At 43.0% G+C, this 27,500-nt stretch overlaps 1 protein-coding gene across 6 annotated transcripts in view; it reads right to left on the reverse strand.

Moving 5' to 3' along the window:
* The window catches only part of LOC128704952 (histone acetyltransferase KAT6A-like), a 152,135-nt gene that overhangs the window by 84,730 nt on the left and 39,905 nt on the right, over nt 1-27,500 (reverse strand). For all 6 annotated transcript variants that reach the window (XM_070105182.1, XM_070105181.1, XM_070105179.1 and 3 more), the window contains 2 exons: nt 23,899-24,173; nt 15,799-16,266 (listed from right to left, as the gene is read on the reverse strand). In XM_070105182.1, the coding sequence (XP_069961283.1) occupies nt 15,799-16,266; nt 23,899-24,147 (717 nt within the window). In that variant the 5' untranslated portion in view covers nt 24,148-24,173. The remainder of the gene's footprint in view (nt 1-15,798; nt 16,267-23,898; nt 24,174-27,500) is intronic.

Here is a 27,500-nt window from a genome sequence, read left to right on the forward strand (position 1 = left end):
GAGGGGAGGAGGAGGAGAGAGGGAGGGAGAGAGAGAGGGAGAGAGGGAGGGAGAGAGAGGGAGGAGAGAGGGAGGGAGAGAGGGAGGGGAGGGAGGAGAGGAGGGAGGAGAGAGGGAGGAGAGAGAGGAGGGAGGGAGGAGAGGAGGGAGGGAGGGAGGGAGGGAGGGAGGGAGGAGGGAGAGGAGGGAGGGAGAGAGGAGGGAGGGAGGGAGGGAGGGAGGGAGGGAGGGAGGAGAGGAGGGAGGGAGGGAGAGGGAGGAGGGAGGGAGGGAGGGAGGAGAGGAGGAGGGAGGGAGGGAGGGAGGAGAGAGAGGGAGAGGGAGGAGGAGAGGGAGGAGGGAGGAGGGAGGAGAGGGAGGAGGAGGGAGGAGGGAGGGAGGAGGAGGGAGGGAGGGAGGGAGAGAGGGAGGGAGGGAGAGAGGGAGGGAGGGAGAGAGGGAGGGAGGGAGAGGGAGAGGGAAGGGGGTTAAAAGGTCGAGTGAACAATGAATGTTCATCTTTAAGTGAATGTTCAGTACTGTTCACCTTAATTATAACTTTCTGTCTCTCCCTGGCTGTCTATCCTGTCTATCCCTGGCTGTCTATCCCTGGCTGTCTATCCTGTCTATCCCTGGCTGTCTATCCCTGGCTGTCTATCCTGTCTATCCCTGGCTGTCTATCCTGTCTATCCCTGGCTGTCTATCCCTGGCTGTCTATCCTGTCTATCCCTGGCTGTCTATCCTGTCTATCCCTGGCTGTCTATCCCTGGCTGTCTATCCTGTCTATCCCTGGCTGTCTATCCTGTCTATCCCTGGCTGTCTATACCTGACTGTCTATACCTGGCTGTCTACACCTGGCTGTCTACACCTGCCCGTCCTCCCTGGCTATCCCTGTCTATCCATCCCTGTCTCTATACCTGGCTATGTATACCTGTCTATCCCTACCTGTCTATCCCTGCCTGTCTATCCATATTCTTCCCTTCAGTTGATAATCACTTCCAAAATTCATCACTACCAAAATTCATCACTACCAAAATTCATCACTACCAAAATTCATCACTACCAAAATTCATCACTATCAAAATTCATAATGAAGCAAGTATTGTAGATGTTTATAAATATGACACAGACCGCAGAAAATTTGAGCCCAGTAAAGTCAACTAATGGTGGGAATCTGAAGAGAGGTTACGACACCGGTGATTGGAGCGCCAACTAATGGTGGGAATCTGAAGAGAGGTTACGACACCGGTGATTGGAGCGCCAACTAATGGTGGGAATCTGAAGAGAGGTTACGACACCAGTGATTGGAGCGCCAACTAATGGTGGGAATCTGAAGAGAGGTGATGACACTGGTGATTGGAGCGCCAACTAATGGTGGGAATCTGAAGAGAAGTGACGACACTGGTGATTGGAGCGCGGTGTCGAAGATGTGGAAGAAAACACAAGCCAACACCTCACAATGACAAGGTTAACATAATGTGAAGGATAACAGTATGCCAGATATATTGGACTATGTGCAGCCAGCAGTAACAACATGGTGGATCAGGCCCTGATCCACCAGAAGGCCTGGTCATGGACTGGGTGTTGACCCCCTGAATACCCTCCAGGTAGGTAAACATTTACAAATACAGTGGTACCTCGAGTTTCAGCCATAATTCGTTCCAGACGGCTGTTCCAGAGTCGTTACCGAACGAATTTGTTCCCTTATAAGGAATAATGTAAATTACATTAGTCTGTTTCAGACCCCCAACAATACACTTACAAGAGCACTTACAAAAATACACTTACATAATTGTTTGAGGTGGGAGCTGTCGGAAACTTGAGGTACCACTGTATTTAGCTTCAGCTGGCGTAAATGATTTTTCAACTGTTCAACAAACGCTAGTTGAAGTTGAACAAGTGCCAGAAAGCTGGCGTAAATGATTTTTCATCTGTTCAACGAACGCTAGTTGAAGTTGACACAAGTGCCAGAAAGCTGGCATAAATGATTCTCCAACTGTTCAACGAACGCTAGTTGAAGTTGACACAAGTGCCAGAAAGCCTCTAAAGAAACAAGTGACTGCTGCTATGTAGATAAAACAACTGTTGTGACACTCAACCCAAATGAGAATCTATTGACATTAACCATAATGCTGGATCACAAAACAATTGTGGAACTGTGGACAAGCTAACTGTTGCTGTTATTACAACCTGACTGAATATAGTGGAACTTTATAAGAGAACTGACAGTATAGAGTGGATGAGGTGTATAATGAACTTGTACTGCAGGAGAGTACATACTGTACTGTGTTGAGTACTAGGCAGGATGGCACTACAAGTAGACCTGATAGATAATTTTCCGTTATCTAGTGCTGCTATCTACAGTGCTGTCACTGTTGTGTATTAGTTACAGTGACAGTCACTGTCATGTACTGGTTACAGTGATTGTCACTGCTGTGCACTAGTTACAGTGACAGTCACTGTTGTTTACTGTTTACAGTGATAGTCACTGCTGTGTACTAATTACAGTGACACTGTTGTTTACTGGTTACAGTGGTCACTGTGTACTAATTACAGTGACAGACACTGTTGTTTACTGGTTACAGTGATGATCACTGCTGTGTACTAGTTACAGTGACAGTCACTGTTGTTTACTGGTTACAGTGATAGTCACTGTGTACTAGTTACAGTGATAGTCACTGTTGTTTACTGATTACAGTGATAGTCACTGCTGTGTACTAGTTACAGTGACAGTCACTGTTTACTGGTTACAGTGATAGTCACTGCTGTGTACTAGTTACAGTGACAGCCACTGTTGTTTACTGGTTACAGTGATAGTCACAGTTGTGTACTAGTTACAGTGACAGTCACTGTTGTTTACTGGTTACAGTGATAGTCACTGTTGTGTACTAGTTACAGTGACAGTCACTGTTGTTTACTGGTTACAGTGATAGTCACTGCTGTGTACTAGTTACAGTGACAGTCACTGTTGTTTACTGGTTACAGTGATAGTTACTGCTGTGACTGTGTCTACTTTAGCAGCAGACTAGGGGATGCTGACCCCCACTTTCCATTGTTTTCCAACAGTGAAAAGCACACAGGTGATGGGAAGAAGCTATTGTAACAGTGATACAGTGAGGTGGTGGTGGTGGAGGAGGAGGAGGAGGAGGAGGTGGTGGTGCAGCTGTTTCCGGCAGGTGTAGGGGAAGAGGGGGAGGGATAGTGGGAGACGGAGTGGGAAAAAGGGAGGGAGGGAGAGAGGGGAGGGAGAGAGGGGAGGGGAGGGAGGGGAGGGGGAGGGAGGGGGGAGGGGGGAGAGAGGGGAGAGAGGGGGGAGGGGGAGAGAGAGGGGGAGAGAGAGAGAGAGGGGGAGAAGGAGGGAGGGAGAGAGGGGGAGAGAGAGGGGGGAGAGGGGGAGGGGGGGGAGGGGAGAGAGAGGGGGAGAGGGGGAGAGAGAGGGGAGGGGGAGAGGGGAGAGGGGGGAGAGGGGGGAGAGGGGAGAGGGGAGAGGGGAGAGAGACGGGGAGAGGGGGAATAGGGGAGAGAGGAGAGAGAGAGGGAGAGAGGGGGAGAGGGGGAGGGGGGAGAGAGAGAGAGGGGGAGAGGGGAGGGGGGGGAGGGGGAGGGGAGAGGGGAGATGGGGGAGGGGATTGGGGGAGGGGGAGAGGGGGGGAGAGGGGGGAGAGGGGGGAGAGAGAGGGGGGAGAGGGGAGAGGGGAGGGGGAGGGGGGAGGGGAGGGGAGGGGGGAGAGAGAGGGGGAGAGGGGGGGAGGGGGGAGAGGGGGAGAGAGGGGAGAGAGGGGGGAGAGGGGGAGGGGGGAGAGAGGGGAGAGGGGGAGGGGGGAGAGGGGGAGAGAGGGGAGAGAGGGGGAGAGAGAGGGGGAGAGAGGGGAGGGGAGAGAGGGGAGAGAGAGGGGAGAGAGAGGGGAGGGGAGAGAGAGAGAGAGGGGAGAGAGGGGAGGGGGAGGGGGGAGGGGAGGGGAGGGGAGGGGGGAGAGGGGAGGGGGAGGGGGAGAGGGGAGGGGGAGGGGGAGAGGGGGAGGGGAGGGGAGGGGAGGGGGGAGGGGAGGAGGGGAGGGGGGAGAGGGGAGGGGGGAGAGAGAGGGGAAGGGGGGAGAGAGAGGGGGAGAGATGGGGGAGAGAGAGAGAGGGGGAGAGAGGGTGAGAGAGAGAGGGGGAGAGAGAGAGGGGAGGGGAGGGGGAGGGGAGAGAGAGGGAGAGAGAGAGGAGAGAGGGAGGGAGGGAGAGAGAGAGAGGAGAGAGAGAGAGAGAGAGAGAGGGAGAGAGAGAGAGAGAGAGAGAGAGGGAGAGAGAGAGAGAGAGAGAGAGAGAGAGAGAGAGAGAGGGCTGTGGGCCCCCCAGACAAGTTGAGCCCAAGATTGCTGAGATGATGTGCAGACCAGCTAGCAGCACCTCTAACTCGTATCTTTCATCACTGCCTAGTACAGCGTAAATGGCCCTCTATGGAAAGAGGCAAATGTAGTCCCTGTTCACAAAAAGAAGAGCAGAGCAGAAATCAGCAACTACAGACCAGTGTCACTCTTGTCAATCACTGGTAAGATCCTTGAGACAATAATCTCAAGACAAATGACAGAGTTTTTTGACTACCACTCACTACTTTGTGATCGTCAATATGGCTTCAGGAAAGGTTACTCTGCTGCTGATCTGTTGTTAAACCTCTCCACTAAGTGGCACCAGTCACTGGATGAATCCAAAGTCAGCTGTGTGGTAGCACTGGACATTGCTGGCGCTTTCGACCGGGTGTGGCACCAGGGCCTCTTAGCAAAACTTCAAGCACTGGGAATTGCAGGCTCTACGCTATGTCTCCTTAGTGATTACCTTCATGGTAGATCTCTAAGTGTAGTTCTCAATGGAACGGAATCAGCAAGACATCCTATTGGGGCAAGTGTTCCACAAGGAAGCGTGCTGGGTCCACTGTTATGGAATGTCTACTTCAACGACCTTCTTCATCTCATCCCAGAATCACATGCATATGCAGACGACTGTACACTGACATTCACTTATCCAAGAGAAGAAATGCCAGCTGCTCTAAGCTACATCAATCACCATCTGAGAGCTGTATCAGCTTGGGGAAATAGATGGCAAGTAACATTTGCACCTGAGAAAACGCAAATGATGATCGTCTCTAGGTACCATGATGGTAATGCTGGGGCAGTAGTAAGGATGAATGGGAGGGTGTTGGCACCTGGAGAAGAAGATGATATCCTTGGGGTGAAATTTGACTCCAAACTAACCATGAAGAACCATGTTGTAAATCTTGCAAACAAGGCAGCCAGGAAGCTTACAGCACTTCGCCATATCTCGCATCTGCTTGACAGTAGGGGTTGCAAGATCCTGTAAGAGGCATAAAGTACGCTCACACCTTGAGTATGCTCCACTTTCTTGGTTTGCCTGCCCACCCCCCTCTCATCTGCGACTGCTTGACAGAGTAGAGAACAGAGCAAGACGTCTCATCTCTCGCCTGGACCCATCCTGGATAGATCTGTCATTTCAGCAGAGCCTTCAACATAGGAGGGATGTGGGTGGCCTTACTGTTATGTACAAGGCCAATATTGTCAAAATACCACACTTGGATCCACTTCGAGGACAGCGTGAAACAAGCTTTTATGCCACAAGACGGGCAGAAAGCAGCAACCTTACTCTGGCTGTACCCTTCTCCAGAACATCACTCCATCTGAGATCATACATACCCAGGATGACTCGAGTATGGAACACATTTGTACAGCATAATGATGTCAACGAGATAAAGTCAGTTGATCAAATGAAAATGCTGGCCCACAGATGGCTCCAACTTCATCCTGTTCCCTACTTGTATGTCTCATAACAATAAAAATGCTTTCAAATGAGCTGATGTAGGTAACAGCTCTTAGCTTGCCAATAAAGCTACGAATCCTTAACCTGTAAATAGCTTGTCAATAAAGTTAGGGATCCTTAACCTTGTCAAACCCTGTGTAGAGGGGGAGAGGAGGGAGGGGAGAGAGAGAGAGGGGAGAGAGAGAGAGAGAGAGAGAGAGAGGGGAGAGAGAGAGGAGGGGAGAGGGAGAGGGAGGGAGGGAGAGAGAGGGAGAGAGAGGGAGGGAGGGAGAGAGAGGGAGAGGGGAGAGGGAGAGAGGGAGAGAGAGAGAGAGAGGGAGAGAGGAGAGAGAGAGAGGGAGGGAGAGGGAGAGAGGGAGAGAGAGGGAGAGAGAGGGAGGGAGAGGGAGAGAGGGAGAGAGAGGGAGAGAGAGAGAGAGGGGGAGAGAGAGAGGGGAGAGAGAGGGAGAGAGAGAGGAGAGAGGGGAGAGGGAGGGGAGAGAGAGGAGAGAGGGGAGGGAGAGAGAGGGGAGAGGAGAGGGGAGGGGAGAGAGGGGGAGAGAGAGGGGGAGAGAGAGAGGAAGAGAGAGAGGGGGAGAGAGAGAGTGACTGAAGGAAAAACCAATGAATTCAGAGAAGCCAAAAAGAAAGCTCAATAAAGAATCAATATACAACAGAGAAGACATACATACAGTGGGACTCCACTTATACAGCAGGTTAGGCGCCGGGCTACTGCCACAAAGCAGACATCGCCGCAAAGCAGAACCCCATTTTTCCACTTTTAAATGCATATAAATGCCAGACAACAAGTTTACACTAACTTATATTAAGTTACTAATAGAACCAGGCATTAAAAAACACAATAAAAGGTAAGATACATACACAGTACATTCATTACTTGCCTTAATTTCCCGTCCCAAACTTAATATACGATATTTAAAGCAGCCCAGACACATAAAATACACATACAGTAAACTTATTATTTACCTTAACCCATAAACGGTCCAGGCAGATCTATGTTCACATGTGTAGTGCTACAAAAGTAGATCTACGTTTTTTTTACATATTTTCAAATATAACAAGAAAAAAGTAGATCAAAGTTTTTTTTACACATTTTCAAATGTAAAAAAAAAAAATCAACTTTTTTTACATACTTTCAAATGTTGAAAAAACGTATACAGTGGTCCCTCAATAATCGTCCATAATCCGTTCCTGGAAGTGGGACTATTATCGAAATGGACGATTTACGAATCAATTTTCCCCATAAGAAATAATGTAAATTCAATTAATCCGTTCCTGACACCCAGAATTATTAAAACAAAAAATTTTTTTACATGAAATATAGATGTAGTACATAAACAATACAGTGGCACATGATGAATTAAACATTAACAGAATAACACTTACCTTTATTGGTGATTCTTCTTTGTGTATGGAAGACTGGAGGAGACTGATTGGATGAATTACTGTTTGGAAGGGGAATCCCCTTCCATCAACATCTCGGGTACCAATTGCTTTTCTGGGGTTACTTCTCTTCTCTGTTTCTTAATGCCACTAGGACCACCTTGAGAGTCACTGGAGTCCTGTCTCGCAAAAAAACTGTCCAGAGACCTCTGTTTCTGGCGTCTCTTTAAAACTTCCCTAAAATGGGCCAAGACTCTGTCACTGTACAAGTTGCCGATATGGCTTGCAACATCCTTCTCTGGGTGATGTTTCTCCATGAATCTTTCCATCCTACCCCACATTTCAAAAATCTCCTTAATTTCTGAAGAAGGCACCTTCCTCCATCTCTCTTCCTCCTCCTCTGCAGCAAGATTCAGAGCTGCCATCTGTTGCTGTTCCTGCTGAAGCTCTTGCAGCTCCTCAGTGGTTAGCTCTTTGTTGTGGTCCTCCACCAACTCTTCCACATCCTCGAAACTCACATCCAACCCCATGGAAGCCCCCAGTGCCACAATGGATTTAACAACTGACATAGGCTCATAAGGGTCAGCCCCAAACCCTTCAAAATCCCTCTTGTGGACACAATCTGGCCTAATTTTCTCCAAGCAGAGTTCAAAGTCCTGGTAGTCACTCCCTCCCAAGCCTTACCTATAAGGCCTTACAACAATGGAGAATACTGAAATGTTCTTTCCAAAAAAATCTCGTGAGGGTCAAGCGAGTGTCTGAGGTCACATTCAAGCACCTTTCAAACATTGCTTTGGTGTAGAGTTTTTTAAAGTTTGCAATGACCTGCTGGTCCATGGGTTGGAGGAGAGGAGTGGTATTCGGGGGCAAGAACTTTACTGTGATGAACCCAAACTCCTTCAGAATTAGGTCATCCAAGTTTGGAGGATGAGCAGGTGCATTGTCCATTACTAGGAGGCACTTGAGATCCAATTTCTTTTCCAGGAGGTAATTCTTCACACTAGGGCCAAACACTTCGTTGAACCACTCTTCAAAAATTTCCCTCGTGACCCATGCCTTACTATTAGATTTCCAAAACACACACAATTTACTCTTCATAACATTGTTTTTCCTGAACACTCTGGGATTTTCAGAATGGTACACTAGTAATGGCTTCACTTTGAAATCCCCACTAGCATTAGCACAGAACATTAGTGTCAGCCTGTCTTTCATAGGCTTGTGTCCTGGCATTGCCTTTTCCTCTTGTGTAATGAAGGTCCTCTTTGGCATTTTCTTCCAAAAGAGGCCTGCTTCGTCACAATTGAACACTTGTTCAGGTTTCAGTCCTTCACTGTTTATGTACTCTTGGAATTCATGCACATATTTTTTAGCCGCCTTGTGGTCCGAACTGGCAGGCTCACCATGCCTTACCACACTGTGTATGCCAGTACGCTTCTTAAATCTCTCAAACCAGCCTTTGCTAGCCTTAAATTCACTCACATCATCACTAGTTGCAGGCAATTTCTTTACCAAATCTTCATGCAACTGCCTAGCCTTTTCACAAATAAGCGACGTCATAAGACTGTCTCCTGCTAATTGTTTCTCATTTATCCACACCAATAATAACTTCTCAACATCTTCGAGTACTGGTGATCTCATTTTTGTCAGCATATTTACCCCCTTTGCAACAACAGCATCCTTGATTTCCTTTTTCTTGGCTATGATGGAAGATATGGTTGTACGGGATTTGTTGTACATCCTGGCCAGTTCGCCCACACTTACGCCACTATCATATTGTTCAATGATGTTTTTCTTAAATTCAATCGTATTTCTCACCTTCTTTACCAAAGGCTTGGCACTAGGAGCTTTCTTTGGAGCCATGGTAGCTTATTTAGCACTTAAATAACTTGCAAGCACTAAAATAAATGAATTATGAAATATTTCACTGGAGCACGTGAGGGGACCGTCGCTCACTGGTAAACAATGGCACACTGGCTGGGAAGGAAAGGCCGAGGCGGCTCGAGGCCGCTCAGACCGTGAGTACGCGTCCGGGACGAAGGACTATTAGCGAGTTACCGGACCATTTCCGAGCCAATATTTTGATGAAAAAACAGGACTATTTCCTAAATGGACGACTTTCAGGCCGAACGATTATTGAGGGACCACTGTATATTATATGTTTGGACCGTTTATGGGCTAAAATATGTATAGTCTTAATGTAGCAGGAGAGGTGAGTAGTATTTATTTGTAGAAAGTCAGTGTAGGTAGCTGGTAACATAGCTATGTAGTCCACCTGGCTACATAGCTGCACCTACCTGCATAGCTACATGATATTTAATGCAGCCCAGAGCCATATTATTACCGTCGACATACCTTGTTCACTGAATTTAATCATTTCTAACAACTACCTTCAGATGCTATCATAAACGAAGGGAGAAGTAATGAATAATTCATGCCGAGAATTGTAAACAAAAGTGTTACGTGTTAAGGGCAGTGACTGGGCCAAACGCAGATTCATACACGTTTTCTGTGGTGCTGGACCAGAGAAAAACGTAATTTTTCCTTCTGCCCGACTACCACACCTCCACAGTATATAAACATGGCATGTTTATATGCTATGTAACGTGTTTCTTATATAATTTTGAAGAAAATAACATAGATGGATTGATGAAAATGTCTATGTTGATGTAAAATAAGACATTTAATGTGCCCAAGAGTGATTATTATTACATACTATTAGTATTTACTGAGGCGTTAAGACTAGAGGGACACTCTTAGCAATTTTAACCCTTTGAGGGTTTTCGTCGTACTAGTACGTCTTACGCGTAGGGGTTTTTGACGTACTAGTACTCATAAATTCTAGCGGCCTCAAATCTAGTGGGAGAAAGCTGGTAGGCCTTCATATGAAAGAATGGGTCTATGTGGTCAGTGTGCACAGTCTAAAAAAAATCCTGCAGCACACAGTGCATAATGAGAAAAAAAAAACTTTGACCATTTTTTTTTAATAAATCAGCGACTTTGCAGTGTATTTTCATATGGTATTTATTGTTGTATTCTAGTTTTCTTGGTCTCATTTTATAGAATGGAAGACATATTACTGAAATTGAGATGATTTTGACTGGTTTTACAATGAAAGGTGCCTTGAAATTGAGCTCAAAGTAGCAGAAATGTTCGATTTTTACCAAACTTCAAAAGTAAACAAATCGTGCCAAGCGTGCAATACACGTCAACTGGTGAGTCTAATATTCTTTCACAAGTGCACCAATAATATTTATACCATTTTTTACACTAATGCAGTAGTCTGCATAACAGTAAATCTTATATTTTTTGTGAGAATAAAAATTCAAAGTGGAAAGCAAAAGAATATAAGAGGGGCCTTGAGACGTGACTAATGACTAGAGGAAATGTCATTTTAGTGCCAGGAATGTCTTTCTTGTTTATTCTGGACCCTATTCGGAAATTGGCATCTTTTGAAATTTGTGTGAAATTGGCAAAATTGCTAAATTCTGACCACTGTACTGGATAGTTGAATTTATAAATGGGTGGTTTCTTGCACCCATTCGATAGAAAAAATGGAGTTCTAGCGAAATATTCATGTTTTTTGTCGACTAGTACAGTGAAATTGGCCGAAAATGGGGCTCAAAGTGGGCAAAATCGCCGATGCGTAAACATCGCCGAGACCGCTAACTTTGCGAGAGCATAATTCCGTAAGTTTTCTATCAAATTTCAAACTTTTGGTGTCGTTATGATCGGGAAAAGATTCTCTATCTTTTCAAAAGAGAAAATAATTTTTTTTTTTTTTAAATTTGGCCGACCCTAAGAACGAGTTTCGGAGAGGGCCTGTCGACCCTCAAAGGGTTAATGTGTATCTGCATGCCAGCATAGTAAGTAAGGTACAGGTACACATAAGCATAATTATCAGAGTACATATAAAATACGCAACAACTTCAAAACACTTGAAATTTTGGCAAGTTTCCAAACATAATAGATGTGTTCACGGAGAATGTTGTTAACAAACCGGGTGGGGCATGCCATATTAGAAAGACGGTGAGCCATATAGTGTGTTTTAGTCATAATTTGAAATTGGTATATTAGTGGAACACCGTAAAGCGGGGCCCTACTGTATATCAAAATCCCTGTCATCTGGACGACCAAATACCACAGGCTTAAAAGAACGTGTACCTTGAAGATGTAAATAATGTCTGTAGCGGAGACTTGCATAACTAGAGTAATAAAAGACAGTTGAGGAGCTCCTTGACTTACCATGGTTCAACCTTACAATATTTAAACTTTATGATGGTTCGGCTTTATGATGGTTCAACTTTACGATGGTTCAATTTTACAACGATTCAACTTTATGATGGTTCAACTTTACAATATTTCAACTTTACAATGGTGTGGCAACAATTACTTTGGATGTGAAAAATGGCTTTGGAAACCAACAAGTTGAAGACTGAGACACTTATGCAACATATGGGAATCTTTATTAAGGAAACGTTTTGCCACACAGTGGCTTCATCAGTCCAATACAAAGCAGAGAGTGGTAATGAGGGGAGGAGTTTGAGGTAATCAGTCCCTCAGCCTAGAATCGATGTATTCAGTCCATCAATCTTGTAGAAAGTACAGCACATGGTCGGAGAAGTGGCTTACATACTGTAGTCATGTGGAAAGCAGGAGGCGGGGGGATCACAGTAGGACCATCCGCTAGTGTAAGTAGGTCTAAATGGTTTTGGAAACCAACCTACTTACACTAATGGATGGTTCCACTATGATCCCACCTCCTCCTGCTTCGCCTCACCTGACTACAGTACATAAGCCACGTCTACATTCTACAAGATTGATGGACTGAACACATTGATTTCAGGCTGAGGGACTGATTACCTCAAACTCCTCCTCTCCTTACCCTTTCTGCCTTGTATTGGACTGATGATGCCACTGTGTGGCATAACCTTTCCTTAACCCTTTGACTGTTTTGGTCGTATATATACATCTTACGCGCCACTGTTTCTGACGTATTTATATGCGTAAATTCTAGCGGCTTCAAATCAAGCAGGAGAAAGCTGGTAGGCCCACATGTGAGAGAATGGGCCTGTGTGGTCAGTGTGCACCACATAAAAAAAATCCTGCAGCACGCAGTGTGTAATGAGAAAAAAAATAACTGACCATTTTTTTTTATTAAAACACCGACTTTGAGGCGTATTTTCGTATAGTATTTATAGTTGTATTCTCGTTTTCATGGTCTCAAGTGATAAAATGGAAAACATATTGCAGAAATAGAGATGATTTTGATTAGTTTCATGATGAAAACGACCTTGAAATTGAGCTCCAAGTAGTGGAAATGTTCGATTTTTACCAATGTTCAAGAGTAAGCAAATCACACCATACATTTGGCAATACACATCAACTGGGGAGTCTAATATTCTTTCACTAGTGCACTGATATTATTTATACCATTTTCACAATAATGCAGTAGTCAGCATAACAGTGAATTTTGTATTTTTTGTATTAATAAAAAATCAAAATAGAAAGCAATAGTAATATAAGAGGGGCCTAGAGATGTGACTAATGAACAGAGGATATGTTATTTTAGTGCCAAGAATGTCTACATTGTTTATTCTGGACCCTATTTTGAAATTGGCATCTTTTTAATTTGCATGAAATTGGCCAAATTGCCAATTTCTGACCACATTATTGGGTAGTTCAAATTGGTAAATGGGCGGTTTCTTGTACTCAATTGATAGAAAAAATGGAGTTCTAAAGAAATAGCTATGAGTTTGGTCAACTGGAACAATGGAATTGGCCAAAAACAGGGCTCAAATTCAGCGAAATCGCCGATGAGTACATGTCGCCGAGATCGCTAACTACGCGGGAGCGTAATTCCTTGAGTTTTTTACCAAATTTCGTACTTTTGGTGTCATTAACATCGGGAAAATATTCTCTATCATTTCATAAGAAAAAAAATAAACTTTTTCCAAAAATTTTTGCAACAGAATGACAGTTTCAGAAAGGGGCTTGCAACAGTCAAAGGGTTAATAAAGATTCCCATATGTTGCATAAGTGTCTCAATCTTCAATTACTTTGGTGATGAAACTTAAAGTAATTTCCCAGCATGAAGGCAGCAAGTCCCAACTGTAGCACCGCAGTGGGACACAATATTGTACTACCAGATCTACGTTTGCGCGCGTAGCGCTCCGACCTCGATTTTCTCCATAAGAAAACATGTAAAACAATAGATCTTCATTTGGAGCGATACGTGAGCAAACGTAGATCTAAATTTGGACAGTTTAAGTGTTAAGAAAGTCACCTAAACAGAAATATTTTTTTTTTTATTATCACACTGGCCGATTCCCACCAAGGCAGGGTGGCCCGAAAAAGAAAAACTTTCACCATCATTCACTCCATCACTGTCTTGCCAGAAGGGTGCTTTACACTACAGTTTTTAAACTGCAACATTAACACCCCTCCTTCAGAGTGCAGGCACTGTACTTCCCATCTCCAGGACTCAAGTCCGGCCTGCCGGTTTCCCTGAATCCCTTCATAAATGTTACTTTGCTCACACTCCAACAGCACGTCAAGTATTAAAAACCATTTGTCTCCATTCGCTCCTATCAAACACGCTCACGCATGCCTGCTGGAAGTCCAAGCCCCTCGCACACAAAACCTCCTTTACCCCCTCCCTCCAACCTTTCCTAGGCCGACCCCTACCCCGCCTTCCTTCCACTACAGACTGATACACTCTTGAAGTCATTCTGTTTCGCTCCATTCTCTCTACATGTCCGAACCACCTCAACAACCCTTCCTCAGCCCTCTGGACAACAGTTTTGGTAATCCCGCACCTCCTCCTAACTTCCAAACTACGAATTCTCTGCATTATATTCACACCACACATTGCCCTCAGACATGACATCTCCACTGCCTCCAGCCTTCTCCTCGCTGCAACATTCATCACCCACGCTTCACACCCATATAAGAGCGTTGGTAAAACTATACTCTCATACATTCCCCTCTTTGCCTCCAAGGACAAAGTTCTTTGTCTCCACAGACTCCTAAGTGCACCACTCACTCTTTTTCCCTCATCAATTCAATGATTCACCTCATCTTTCATAGACCCATCCGCTGACACGTCCACTCCCAAATATCTGAATACGTTCACCTCCTCCATACTCTCTCCCTCCAATCTGATATCCAATCTTTCATCACCTAATCTTTTTGTTATCCTCATAACCTTACTCTTTCCTGTATTCACCTTTAATTTTCTTCTTTTGCACACCCTACCAAATTCATCCACCAATCTCTGCAACTTCTCTTCAGAATCTCCCAAGAGCACAGTGTCATCAGCAAAGAGCAGCTGTGACAACTCCCACTTTGTGTGTGATTCTTTATCTTTTAACTCCACGCCTCTTGCCAAGACCCTCGCATTTACTTCTCTTACAACCCCATCTATAAATATATTAAACAACCACGGTGACATCACACATCCTTGTCTAAGGCCTACTTTTACTGGGAAAAAATTTCCCTCTTTCCTACATACTCTAACTTGAGCCTCACTATCCTCGTAAAAACTCTTCACTGCTTTCAGTAACCTACCTCCTACACCATACACTTGCAACATCTGCCACATTGCCCCCCTATCCACCCTGTCATACGCCTTTTCCAAATCCATAAATGCCACAAAGACCTCTTTAGCCTTATCTAAATACTGTTCACTTATATGTTTCACTGTAAACACCTGGTCCACACACCCCCTACCTTTTCTAAAGCCTCCTTGTTCATCTGCTATCCTATTCTCCGTCTTACTCTTAATTCTTTCAATTATAACTCTACCATACACTTTACCAGGTATACTCAACAGACTTATCCCCCTATAATTTTTGCACTCTCTTTTATCCCCTTTGCCTTTATACAAAGGAACTATGCATGCTCTCTGCCAATCCCTAGGTACCTTACCCTCTTCCATACATTTATTAAATAATTGCACCAACCACTCCAAAACTATATCCCCACCTGCTTTTAACATTTCTATCTTTATCCCATCAATCCTGGCTGCCTTACCCCCTTTCATTTTACCTACTGCCTCACGAACTTCCCCCACACTCACAACTGGCTCTTCCTCACTCCTACAAGATGTTACTCCTCCATGCCCTATACACGAAATCACAGCTTCCCTATCTTCATCAACATTTAACAATTCCTCAAAATATTCCCTCCATCTTCCCAATACCTCTAACTCTCCATTTAATAACTCTCCTCTCCTATTTTTAACTGACAAATCCATTTGTTCTCTAGGCTTCCTTAACTTGTTAATCTCACTCCAAAACTTTTTCTTATTTTCAACAAAATTTGTTGATAACTTCTCACCCACTCTCTCATTTGCTCTCTTTTTACATTGCTTCACCACTCTCTTAACCTCTCTCTCTTTCTCCATATACTCTTCCCTCCTTGCATCACTTCTACTTTGTAAAAACTTCTCATATGCTAACTTTTTCTCCCTTACTACTCTCTTTACATCATCATTCCACCAAATATTTTTTACTGAGATAATAAGGTGTAATAGAGCTCTGCAGGGTGAAAAAGAGTTGCAACAAAAGCCTATTTGTTTGTTTGTATTTTAGGTGCTGGGTGAAGGATTCCTTTGGTACTCACCTGAAGGTGGGTGTCTTTGGTGGTGTGTGTGCGTTCACGCACGTGGACGCCCAGATCGTCGTCATCGTTGTCCTCGGTGGCCGCCAGCAACTTCTTGGAGGCGGGCAGCCGTCCGGAGGCCTTGCGGTGCTTGGCCAGGGTGCCCAAGGTAAAAACTTCACCATTTTGGGCCAGGAAACCTCGCTGGAGGGCGCGCTTGGTGGCGTGCGACACTAAGGTGGGTATGTCTGGGTCATCCAGGATGGCGGTGCCATGCTTCTGTAGGTGAGTGGTAATGTCCGCTAGTGTGCCGCCCTCGGTGCCCAGCTCCCGCACTGCCCGCACCACCTTGCCCACCAGGTCGGCCGCCCGTGAACTGGCTGTGGGCGTTCGCACGCTCACCCGACCCGTCCGGAGCGGTGGATTTTTGGGATCAGCATATGACTCTATTCCCTTGTTCTCTATGTAGAGGATAGTGCCAGCATCAACCTGTCAAGGACACAACACAATAATAGTGACAACACAATATTGGTAACAACACAATTATAGTGACAACACAATAATGGTGACAACACAATAATAGTGACAACACAATAATGGTGACAACACAATACAATAGTGACACAATAATGGTGACAACACAATATTCATGACAACACAACAATGGTGACCAAACTGACTCTCACTGCCATTGTTAAGCTGCCTAAGGCTTACTTTAGCTAATTTACCTAACAAATACATCAATAACTCACCACCCAGCTCATCAACTAACAATACCTCAGCTTCTCTCTCTTCTCTCTTTGGGGGCCCAGTCCCTGGACCCATTACGTACCTCTGTAATCTGTAAATACCTTTGTAACTTGTCATGATTGTGACCAGACTTACCTGGAGTTCATTACCTTTGTAAATTGTGAGTTCATTACCTTTGTAAATTGTGAGTTCATTACCTTTGTAAATTGTGAGTTCATTACCTTTGTAAATTGTGAGTTCATTACCTCTGTAACTTGCTCAGCTATCAAAACTTTGGAGTCCAGTCCCTGGACCAATTATGTACCTCTGTAATCTTTTGACTACCGCCCACAGGATGGGTATGGGGTGCATAATAAACATATTAAACTAACTAACTAACTTCTCTCTCTTCTCCATTCCCCTCTTCAGTCCAATACAGAGAAGAACAGTGGAAGATCAGGAGTTTGTGGGATCACTCCCTCAGCCTGAGGGAGTGATTCCTTCAAACTCCTCCTCATATTCTACTCTTCTCTGTATCAGACTGAAGAAGCCACTGTCTGGTGAATCGTTTCCTCAATAAACATCCCAAATGTTGTCGAAGTGCTTCAGTCTTCAGCTTGTTAATTTTCTAAATCAGTTCCATCACAGGAACTAGCTAAGTTATCATGATATAGATGGTAAGATATCAGCCAGATCTGTACACAGTACAACCCCCCGTATCCACTAATTCGGTATCTGCGGTTTCACTTATCCATGGTTTATTGTGGCCCATAAATACCTCTTAATTTTCCATAATAATGGCCCTAAAGTGCAAAAGTAGAGAAGCTGAGAAGTTCTTCCCATCAGTGAAAAAAGTGTTAATTCTCCACCTATTGTGTGTAATTTATCCATTATACTTTATAATAGGTATGTATATCACTTATATACAGTGTTTGCTACTATCCAGGGTTTCGGTATCTATGGCAGGTCCTTTTAACGTATCCCCGAGGATACAGGCATATCCTACTGTATAGCAGGTCACAGGTTAACCTAGAATGGGTCATCCTGATTCCCATTGTTAAAACCAATGAATAATTAAAATTTTTACATTTGAAAACGTGTAAAAAAAACTTTGATCTACTTTTTTTTTTTTGTTACACAGTGGACCCCCGGTTAATGATATTTTTTCATTCCAGAAGTATGTTCAGGTGCCAGTACTGACCGAATTTGTTCCCATAAGGAATATTGTGAAGTAGATTAGTCCATTTCAGACCCCCAAACATACACGTACAAACGCACTTACATAAATACACTTACATAATTGGTCGCATTGGGAGGTGATCGTTAAGCGGGGGTTCACTGTATTTGAAAATACGTAAAAAAACATATATCTACTTTTGGAGCACTACGCATGTGAACGTAAATTTGTTTGGACAGTTTAACGATTAAGTAGTCACACAGAAGGGGAGGCAGCCAGTATATATTGGCTGCCTTACCTTCACATGTTAGTTTGGCTAGTTAATGGACCATTAAGTAGTCACACACAAGGGAAGGCAGCCAGTATATACTGGCTCCCTTACCTTCACATGTTAGTGTGACTAGTTAATGAACCATTAAGTAGTCACACAGAAGGGAAGGCAGCCAGTATATACTGGCTCCCTTACCTTCACGTGTTAGTGTGACTAGTCAATGGACCATTAAGTAGTCACACAGAAGGGAAGGTAGCACGTATATACTGGCTCCCTTACCTTCATATGCTAGTGTGACTAGTTAATGGTTCAAGTCGAACCAAAATATCGTTGTATCATATAGTCACCTTAACTACCTCACTTTTGTAGTCTGCAAGTAGGCTGAAAGTAGTCTTAAACAGTCTGTGAGCATTAGTATTAGTCTGCCAGAAATGCCCAGCATCTTAGTGGCTTCATATGTGCTTAATATTATTTTATTACATGTAAAATGCATTTTGTATACTGTAGGAAAGACAGTTGTATTCTATACTGTAGGAAAGTTAGTTAGTTTAATATCTTATGCACCCCATACCCATCCTGTGGGCGGTAGTCAAAAGATTACAGAGGTACATAATGGGTCCAGGGACCCATTATGGACCTCTGTAATCTTTTGTATGTACCTCTGTAATTATGTACCCCTAGTTACAAAAGTAATGAACTCCAGGTAGATCTGGTCACAATCATGGCAAGTTACAAAGGTAATGAACCATCCTCACTCTTATACATGGTTACAGTCATGAACAAATTACAAAGTAATGAGCCACTGATACGTCCACACCTGGTCACAATTGTAATGAGTTATAAATACAAATATTAAGTGGGTCACACACCCACACGAGCACGCACGCGCACACATACACACACAAGGGCACATGCACAGACATATGCACACGGACAATTGTATTCTATACTGTAGGAAATCCAGTTATATTGTACTGTATACTGTAGGAATGAAATACAGTTATACTGTATACTGTAGGAAAGATACAGTTGTATTGTATACTGCAGGAAACAAATACAGTTGTATTGTATACTGTAGGAAAGAAATTACTTGTATTGTCTTCATCCACTGAATTTTGCATATTTGGTGCCTAGTTAGGGCTGTTTCTAGTACTCAGACACCAGTCTAACTTGTTTAACTAGAAAGTCATGTCCTATTCTTTGAGGGCCATACATCACCCATCCTATTATCCATCCCATCAATTTTCTGACTTTTATTGCATTTGCTTGTGTTTTCTATTTTTTTATTAACACATTGGCTGTTTCCCACCAAGGCCTGAAAAGAAGAAACACTCTCATCATCACTCACTCCATCACTGTCTTGCCAGAGATGTGGCTACACTTCATTTCTAAATAACATGACTTTTGCATTCACAAGTCTTTTACCAGTTTCTTATGTTCTATGAGAGGGTCAAAGTCAAAATAATATTTCCTTACACAATGTGCTTTAATAATTTGCAAACAGGAGGAATTATTTACAAACATTATCTCTCAGTCCACAGCATTGTTCGAACCTGCAAACTCGGCATCAGAGTACACAGTACAGTGGACCCCTGGTTTACGATCAGCTCCCAATGCGACCAATTATGTAAGTGTATTTATGTAAGTGCGTTTGTATGTGTATGTTTGGGGGTCTGAAATGGACTAATCTAATTCACAATATTCCTTGTGGGAACAAATTCGGTCAGTACTGGCACCTGAACATACTTCTGGAATGAAATATCGTAAACCAGGAGTACACTGTACTTTATCCACACAGATGGACTCCAGATGCCTGGCTTTGTGGATAAAGTACTGTGTACTCTAATGCTGAGTTTGCAGGTTCAAAGCCTGCTGTGGACTGAGATATAATGATACAATGTTTGTACAGACGTGGTGACATTTGCTCGTGCATGTAAAAAGTCCATAGTAACGCAAAGCATTTCAGGCAACTCAACAACTCCTTCCCACAGCCTAGGCGATAGCTACTACGTTTATATACATGCTTCTTGCTTTATGATAATTCAACTTATGATAATTTGACTTTACAGTGGTTCAACTTACAATATTTCAACTTTATGATGGTTCAACTTATGATATTTCAACTTTATGATGTTTCAACTTATGGTATTTTGACTTTACAATGGTTTGACTTACAATATTTCAACTTTGTGATGATTCAACTTACAATATTTCAACTTTGCGATGGTTCAACTTACAATATTTCAACTTTATGATGGTTCAACTTATGATATTTCAACTTCACGATGGTTCAACTTATGGTATTTTGACTTTACAATAGTTTGACTTACAATATATCGACTTTACAATGGTGCAATAGTGATGCACACTGGGTACTTTATTTACTTATTCAGTGGCAGTAATTATCTATTTACTGATTCACATCTGACTTACGATATTTTCAACATCTGATGCGTTTGTTGGAATGTAACCCCATTGCAGCATAACAACAGGTTTTGTACGTGCACACCTAAATGTCGACCATCTCTGTACACACACTGTATCAGGATAAAATAGTATCATAATTATTATTATTATTATTATCATCATAAGTCAGGGAGCACATGTATTCTCCACCTTTATAATTTTAACAGTTTGCTGTAAGTAAATTTTGACTCAGACACAAAAGTGATGGGTCTGGGCAGTGATGTGCATGGTATAAAAAAATTCCTGCCTTATGCAGTGCGTGATGGGAAACTCAAACTGCTGTGCTTATGTCTGGGTTAAATTAGCGAATTTCAGGTGTGTTCTAGCAGGGCTGTGGAGGCAGAGGCGGAGTCGCACACAATTCCTGGCCTACTGGAGTTGGGTTGTGACCCCCTGATCTCAAATTTGCTCCCAAGGTTGAAGAATTTAAAAAAAAAAATTATTTTATCTTATGAAATGGTCGAGAATCTTTTTCCAAAGGTAATGACACCAAAAGTACAAAATTTGATGGAAAATTTATGGAATTATCTTCTCACAAAGTTAGGGGTCTCAGCGATATTTACACATCGGCTCAATTTTGGGCCAATTCCATTGTTCCAGTTAACCAAATTCATAGCTATTTCGCTAGTTTTCCTTCTATTCTATCGGCTGAGTACAAGAAACTGCCTATTTACCTATTTCAGCTACCCAATCAAGTGATCTGAAATTACTAGTTTGGCCAATTTCACACAAAATTCACGAAAGGCCAATTTCAAAATAGGGTCCACAATGAACAATGCAGACATTCCTGGCACTAAAATAACATTTTCTCTGTTTATTAGTCATGTCTCCAGGTCCCTCTTATATTACACACATCAGCCGGGCTGTGGTTCATACATTGGACCATGTGCAGCCAGCAGAAACAGCCTGGTTGATCAGGCCCTGATCCACCGGGAGACCTGGTTGTGGACCAGACCACAGGGGCATTGATCCCTGGAATACCCTCCAGGCAGACACAAAAAAATAGAAGATTTACTGTTATTCAGCCTACTGCATAATTGCAATACAGTAACTGTATAAATAATATCAGCACATTTATGAATGCATATTAGATCCACCAGTTGATTGGTTCAAAATCTGCACACTGCCATAACAACATACTGGAGCGAGAGAAAATAAACCCAGTGAGGAGCAGGGGTGCAGTGGGCACAATAAGGGAACACTGTATCAACATCCGGGATCCCAGACTTTTCAACATCTTACCAGAAGATATCAGAAACACTGCTGGAACAAGTGTTGAAGCCTTCAAGAGGAAACTAGACAAGTATCTTCACCAGGTGCCAGATCAACCAGGCTGTGATGGATATGTGGGGCAGTGGGCCTCCAGCAGCAACAGCCTGGTTGACCAGGCGAGTACCAGACGAGCCTGGCCCATGGCCAGGCTCAGAGAGTAGATATACTCTTGAAATTCTTCAAAGGTATATCAAAGGTATGTTTATCGGACACGTGATGTGATCTGTATACTCTTGAACATATGCTGAGACCCTGTTGAATATTTCTGTAACATGGACTATTGTCAGCTGACAAATGAGTGCATTCATCCCTTCTAGTTTATTAATTAGGTTACACATAATAGCTGCATTCTGTGTTTATTATCTACTATTGTAACAATGTCACATGACCTGTTCTCAGCAATTAAAAGCTTAGGGCTGGCTATTAAATCTTCTAGTTTTGCTACATCCTGGTATCTGCAAACTGTGAGGCCTAGCCTACCTGACTACATATGGGGTGGGGAGCATGTGGGTGTGAGGCATTCGGTCATGACTTGCACATATCTGAGAGACGCTGGTGGGAGTCACTCACGCTACTATCCTCTGAGAAAACATCCTCTCATTTCTCCTGCAGTTGCCTGTGCAACATTGCACAGCTCCTGATGATGCACTGAGAAGTGTGAAAATACTTGAACTAAAGATTTCCACCCCCAAGTGGCTTGTCTTGCATTCCTGTACACATACACACACACACACACACACACACACACACACACACACACACACACACACACACACACACACCCAACTGGGTTTTCTATTTTCTTAATAGTTCTTTTTATCTATTTTCTTTCATCTCCATGGGGAAGTGGAGAATCCTTTCTCTGTAATGCACGTGTATTATAAGAGGCAATTAAAATGCCAGGAGCAAGGGGCTAGTAAACCCTTCTACTGTATAAATTCTGAACTAAATGCTGGTAGCAAGGTGACAGCATTTAGTAATTTACTCAAAATTACTAAATGCTCGCAGCAAGGTACTAGTTATCCCTCCTGTATAAATTACTGAATGCTAGCAACAAGGTGCTAGTTACCCTTCCTGTATAAATTACTGAATGCTAGCAACAAGGTGCTAGTTACCCTTCCTGTATAAATTACTGAATGCTAGCAACAAGGTGCTACTTACCCTTCCTGTATAAATTACTGAATGCTAGCAACAAGGTGCTAGTTACCCTTCCTGTATAAATTACTGAATGCTAGCAACAAGGTGCTAGTTACCCTTCCTGTATAAATTACTGAATGCTAGCAACAAGGTGCTAGTTACCCTTCCTGTATAAATTACTGAATGCTAGCAACAAGGTGCTAGTTACCCTTCCTGTATAAATTACTGAATGCTAGCAACAAGGTGCTAGTTACCCTTCCTGTATAGATTACTGAATGCTAGCAACAAGGTGCTAGTTACCCTTCCTGTATAGATTACTGAATGCTAGCAACAAGGTGCTAGTTACCCTTCCTGTATAAATTACTGAATGCTAGCAACAAGGTGCTAGTTACCCTTCCTGTATAAATTACTGAATGCTAGCAACAAGGTGCTAGTTACCCTTCCTGTATAAATTACTGAATGCTAGCAACAAGGTGCTAGTTACCCTTCCTGTATAAATTACTGAATGCTAGCAACAAGGTGCTACTTACCCTTCCTGTATAAATTACTGAATGCTAGCAACAAGGTGCTAGTTACCCTTCCTGTATAGATTACTGAATGCTAGCAACAAGGTGCTAGTTACCCTTCCTGTATAGATTACTGAATGCTAGCAACAAGGTGCTAGTTACCCTTCCTGTATAAATTACTGAATGCTAGCAACAAGGTGCTAGTTACCCTTCCTGTATAGATTACAGTGGAACCTCAAAAATCGAACTGCTCCCAACTCAACCAATTACGTAAGTGTATTTTTGTAAGTGCTTTTATAAATGTATTTTTGAGGGTCTGAAATGGACTAATCTAATTTACATTATTCCTGATGGGAATAAATTCATTCGGTAGCGACACTTGAACAGCCTTCTGGACCGAAGAAAGTTCTATATTTGAGGTTCCACTGTACTAAATGCTGGCAGCAAGGTGCTAGTAACACCTACTCTATAAGTTACTAAACGTAAAATGAAAAACTTCATTTTTGGTTGCCCTGCCTTGGTGGGAGACTGCCAATGTGTTGAAAAAATCAGTGTAAGGTTACCTGGGCTTGGAGGTTGGTGACCACGAGGTCAGGCGGTACAGTGAAGAGTTGCCTCATAGTCTGCGTAATGCGCTCGAGGTTTGGCCGCTGCTTTTGTGACTTTATCTTGGTAATGGCCGCAAGGAGGCGCTGTAGCCATTCTTCCGAGGTTACTGTGGGGGCGGTGCTGCTGTTGCTGCCACCAGCACTAGCACTGCTGCCCCCTCCAGTACTGCCACCGCCACCACGGTCCTGGTCTTTAGGACCCATAGTATTTCACTCTCACATTATTAACACTGAAAAGAAAAAAATCAGAGTTAAACACTGACCTTAGCCATTTAAACCAGTAGTCCCCAACCTTTTTAGAACGAAAAGGCCCAATATGAAAAGCCAAATTTAAAGTAGGGCTACATGAAGCTCTCAAACCACAACCATTACCCACGTTGGGGACCCCTGATTCACTGTCTTTACTGAACATGTGGAAATCAAGAACAAAAATTCACAATACCATGACTGGAACAATACACAAATAACCCACATATAAGAGAGAGAAACTTATGACCACGTTTTGGTCCCACTTGGACCACTGACCGAAACATCATCATTCTGTGGCTGGGTTGGTAGCACACTGGCCTCTCACACTAGGGTTCATGGTTCGATCCCCAGTATGGATTTGTTTCCTTAAGACACCTGCTGTCCCTGTTCACCTAGCAGTAAGTAGGTACCCAGGTGTTAGTGGGTGGCATTCAGGGGAAATAACCAGGGAATTTCTATATAGCATGTCATTAATGTCAGCTTTGGTCTGTATAAGTTGTATAACCTACTGGTGTAGAAATAAACATTATTATTATTATTATTATTATTTCCTTCTTCTATGGGGGGCTTATTTGTGCATTTTGAAACTATTTTTCAGGTCACTGGCCATCTCCCACCGAGGCAGGACGACCCAAAATGAAAAACCAAAATTTTTCTTTTGATTTCAGTCATTTAGATTGTCTATAATAAACATAACATGGAAAGACGTACACAAAAAATGTTACCTTACACTACATTGTGCAATGTGAAACAGCCAGAGTGCTTAAAAATGAACTATTCAAGATTAAAGATTCCTTCATTCAGCCCCTTAATATACAGAGCATTTCCAACGATGAAAAAAATTGGATACCGAGACCAATACCCAATTTCAGGAATTGTATAGATACCGTCAAAAATTAACCAGTAGCAATCCTTCGAGACACTGCTATTAAAAACGACAGTATTGTACTGTAGATAATCTACAGGTGGTCCTTGACTTATGATATTTCCGACTTCACGATGGTTCGACTTCACGATGGTTCGACTTTACGATGGTTCGACTTTACGATGGTTCGACTTGACGATGGTTCGACTTGACGATGGTTCGACTTGACGATGGTTCGACTTGACGATGGTTCGACTTGACGATGGTTCGACTTGACGATGGTTCGACTTGACGATGGTTCGACTTGACGATGGTTCGACTTGACGATGGTTCGACTTGACGATGGTTCGACTTGACGATGGTTCGACTTGACGATGGTTCGACTTGACGATGGTTCGACTTGACGATGGTTCGACTTGACGATGGTTCGACTTGACGATGGTTCGACTTGACGATGGTTCGACTTGACGATGGTTCGACTTGACGATGGTTCGACTTGACGATGGTTCGACTTGACGATGGTTCGACTTGACGATGGTTCGACTTCACGATGGTTCGACTTCACGATGGTTCGACTTCACGATGGTTCGACTTTACGATGGTTCGACTTTACGATGGTTCGACTTTACGATGGTTCGACTTTACGATGGTTCGACTTTACAATGGTTCGACTTTACAATGGTTCGACTTTACAATGGTTCGACTTTACAATGGTTCGACTTTACGATGGTGTGGCAGCAAGTCCCTAACTTGTGTTATTTATTGACTTATTCAGTGATAGCAGTTATTTATTGATTTATTTACTATATCACTCATATCTGACTTATGATATTTTCAACTTACAATGGGTTCGTCAGAACGTAACCCCATAGTAAATCGAGGACCCCCTGTACTCTGTTGACAATCCAGGTAGCACTGTACTCATTACACTGCAGACACTATACGGTGGGAACACTATACAATAATCAGTGGTGCCTAGGGTACTAGGCACCACTGTTTAATTTTATTAACAGTAAGGTGGGTAAAGAAAGCATATTTGTTCTACTGTTGGCAACTAACAGACACAAGGAACATTAGTTGTCTAACAGTAGAGGGTAAGTATGGCTTAATTAATGGCTTTGAAAGTATACTACACTGCACCAGTCTAAAGAGGGTACTTAGTAAACAGTTACCAATGTGGGCTAACACGTTACAGGAGCTGTGACTCGACCCCTGCAACCATATGTAAGCGAGTACACAAAAACAGAGATACAGATAAACACGCACACACACACACACACACACACATACTCATACACACTCATACACACTCATACACACTCATACACACTCATACACACACACACACACACACAAGGTCACCATACATGGCACCCATCCAAACTCAACACCAAACACAAAACTTACCTAAAAAAAACACCAAGGAAGTACCTTGATTGCTTGCCCACTGGGTCGCAAGCAACCAAATACCGTTGCCGCCCTCAACCGATGCAACCGCAATCAACTAACCAATCACAACACACGATATATCACTTCAAACATGTCTTGAAAACAATCTATTACACCACTGACTAATAATCAAACGTATTTAATTTCTCTACTTACAAATCACTTGAAAATAAGTGAAAAAATAATTACATATATATATATATATATATATATATACACATATATATGAATTATTTTCATATATGCTTATATATCTGCAGTATTTGGTGATGCTTATGGTTTTCAAAGGCCTATTTTATCTGACCACGAAATCTCTTCAAAAAAATGCGCCACAAATTTGATAACAACAGAAGTTGGCACGACCATGTCTGGCATCAGCCTGAAGTGATCCAGCCTTGACTACCTCACTCTCTCTCTCTCTCTCTCTCTCTCTCTCTCTCTCTCTCTCTTTCTCTCTTGCACATGTTGCAATGCAAGCATGTTTTGTGATGCTGCAGCGAATCTTGCTAGCGCTGCCATGCGGCAATTTTTTGCAAGGCCAGTCTAGACGCGGTGCCAAGGCCTAAGCACAACATTTCTGCCATACAATAAAGATTTCTTTGAGAAAAAATTGTTTAAAAAGAGAATTATGTACAGATCTGAAAAGTCTAATGCAGGGAGAACCATCAACAATTTTTGTGCTTTGTTTATTGCATTTCCACCATGATAAAGATTTCTACGAAAGAAAATTATATTTCAAACAGTGAAATACAGATTTTAAAAGCCTAAAGGACAAAAAAATGACAATACCATGACTGGAACAATACAAAAAAATCACAATACTGTGACTAAAATAATTCATAAATACACAGAAGCCACAATACCATAACTACTACAATTCACATAAAAAATTAAATTGTTTTGAAATTAAAAATGGATATTGAGAAAGCCTTGTAACAATGGAACGAGGTTGCAACACTATTCCCTGCGAGGACCAATCAGAGGGCAGCACGAT

The sequence above is a fragment of the Cherax quadricarinatus genome, chromosome 97 (assembly GCF_038502225.1).
Source record: "Cherax quadricarinatus isolate ZL_2023a chromosome 97, ASM3850222v1, whole genome shotgun sequence".
Classification (NCBI taxonomy): domain Eukaryota; kingdom Metazoa; phylum Arthropoda; class Malacostraca; order Decapoda; family Parastacidae; genus Cherax; species Cherax quadricarinatus.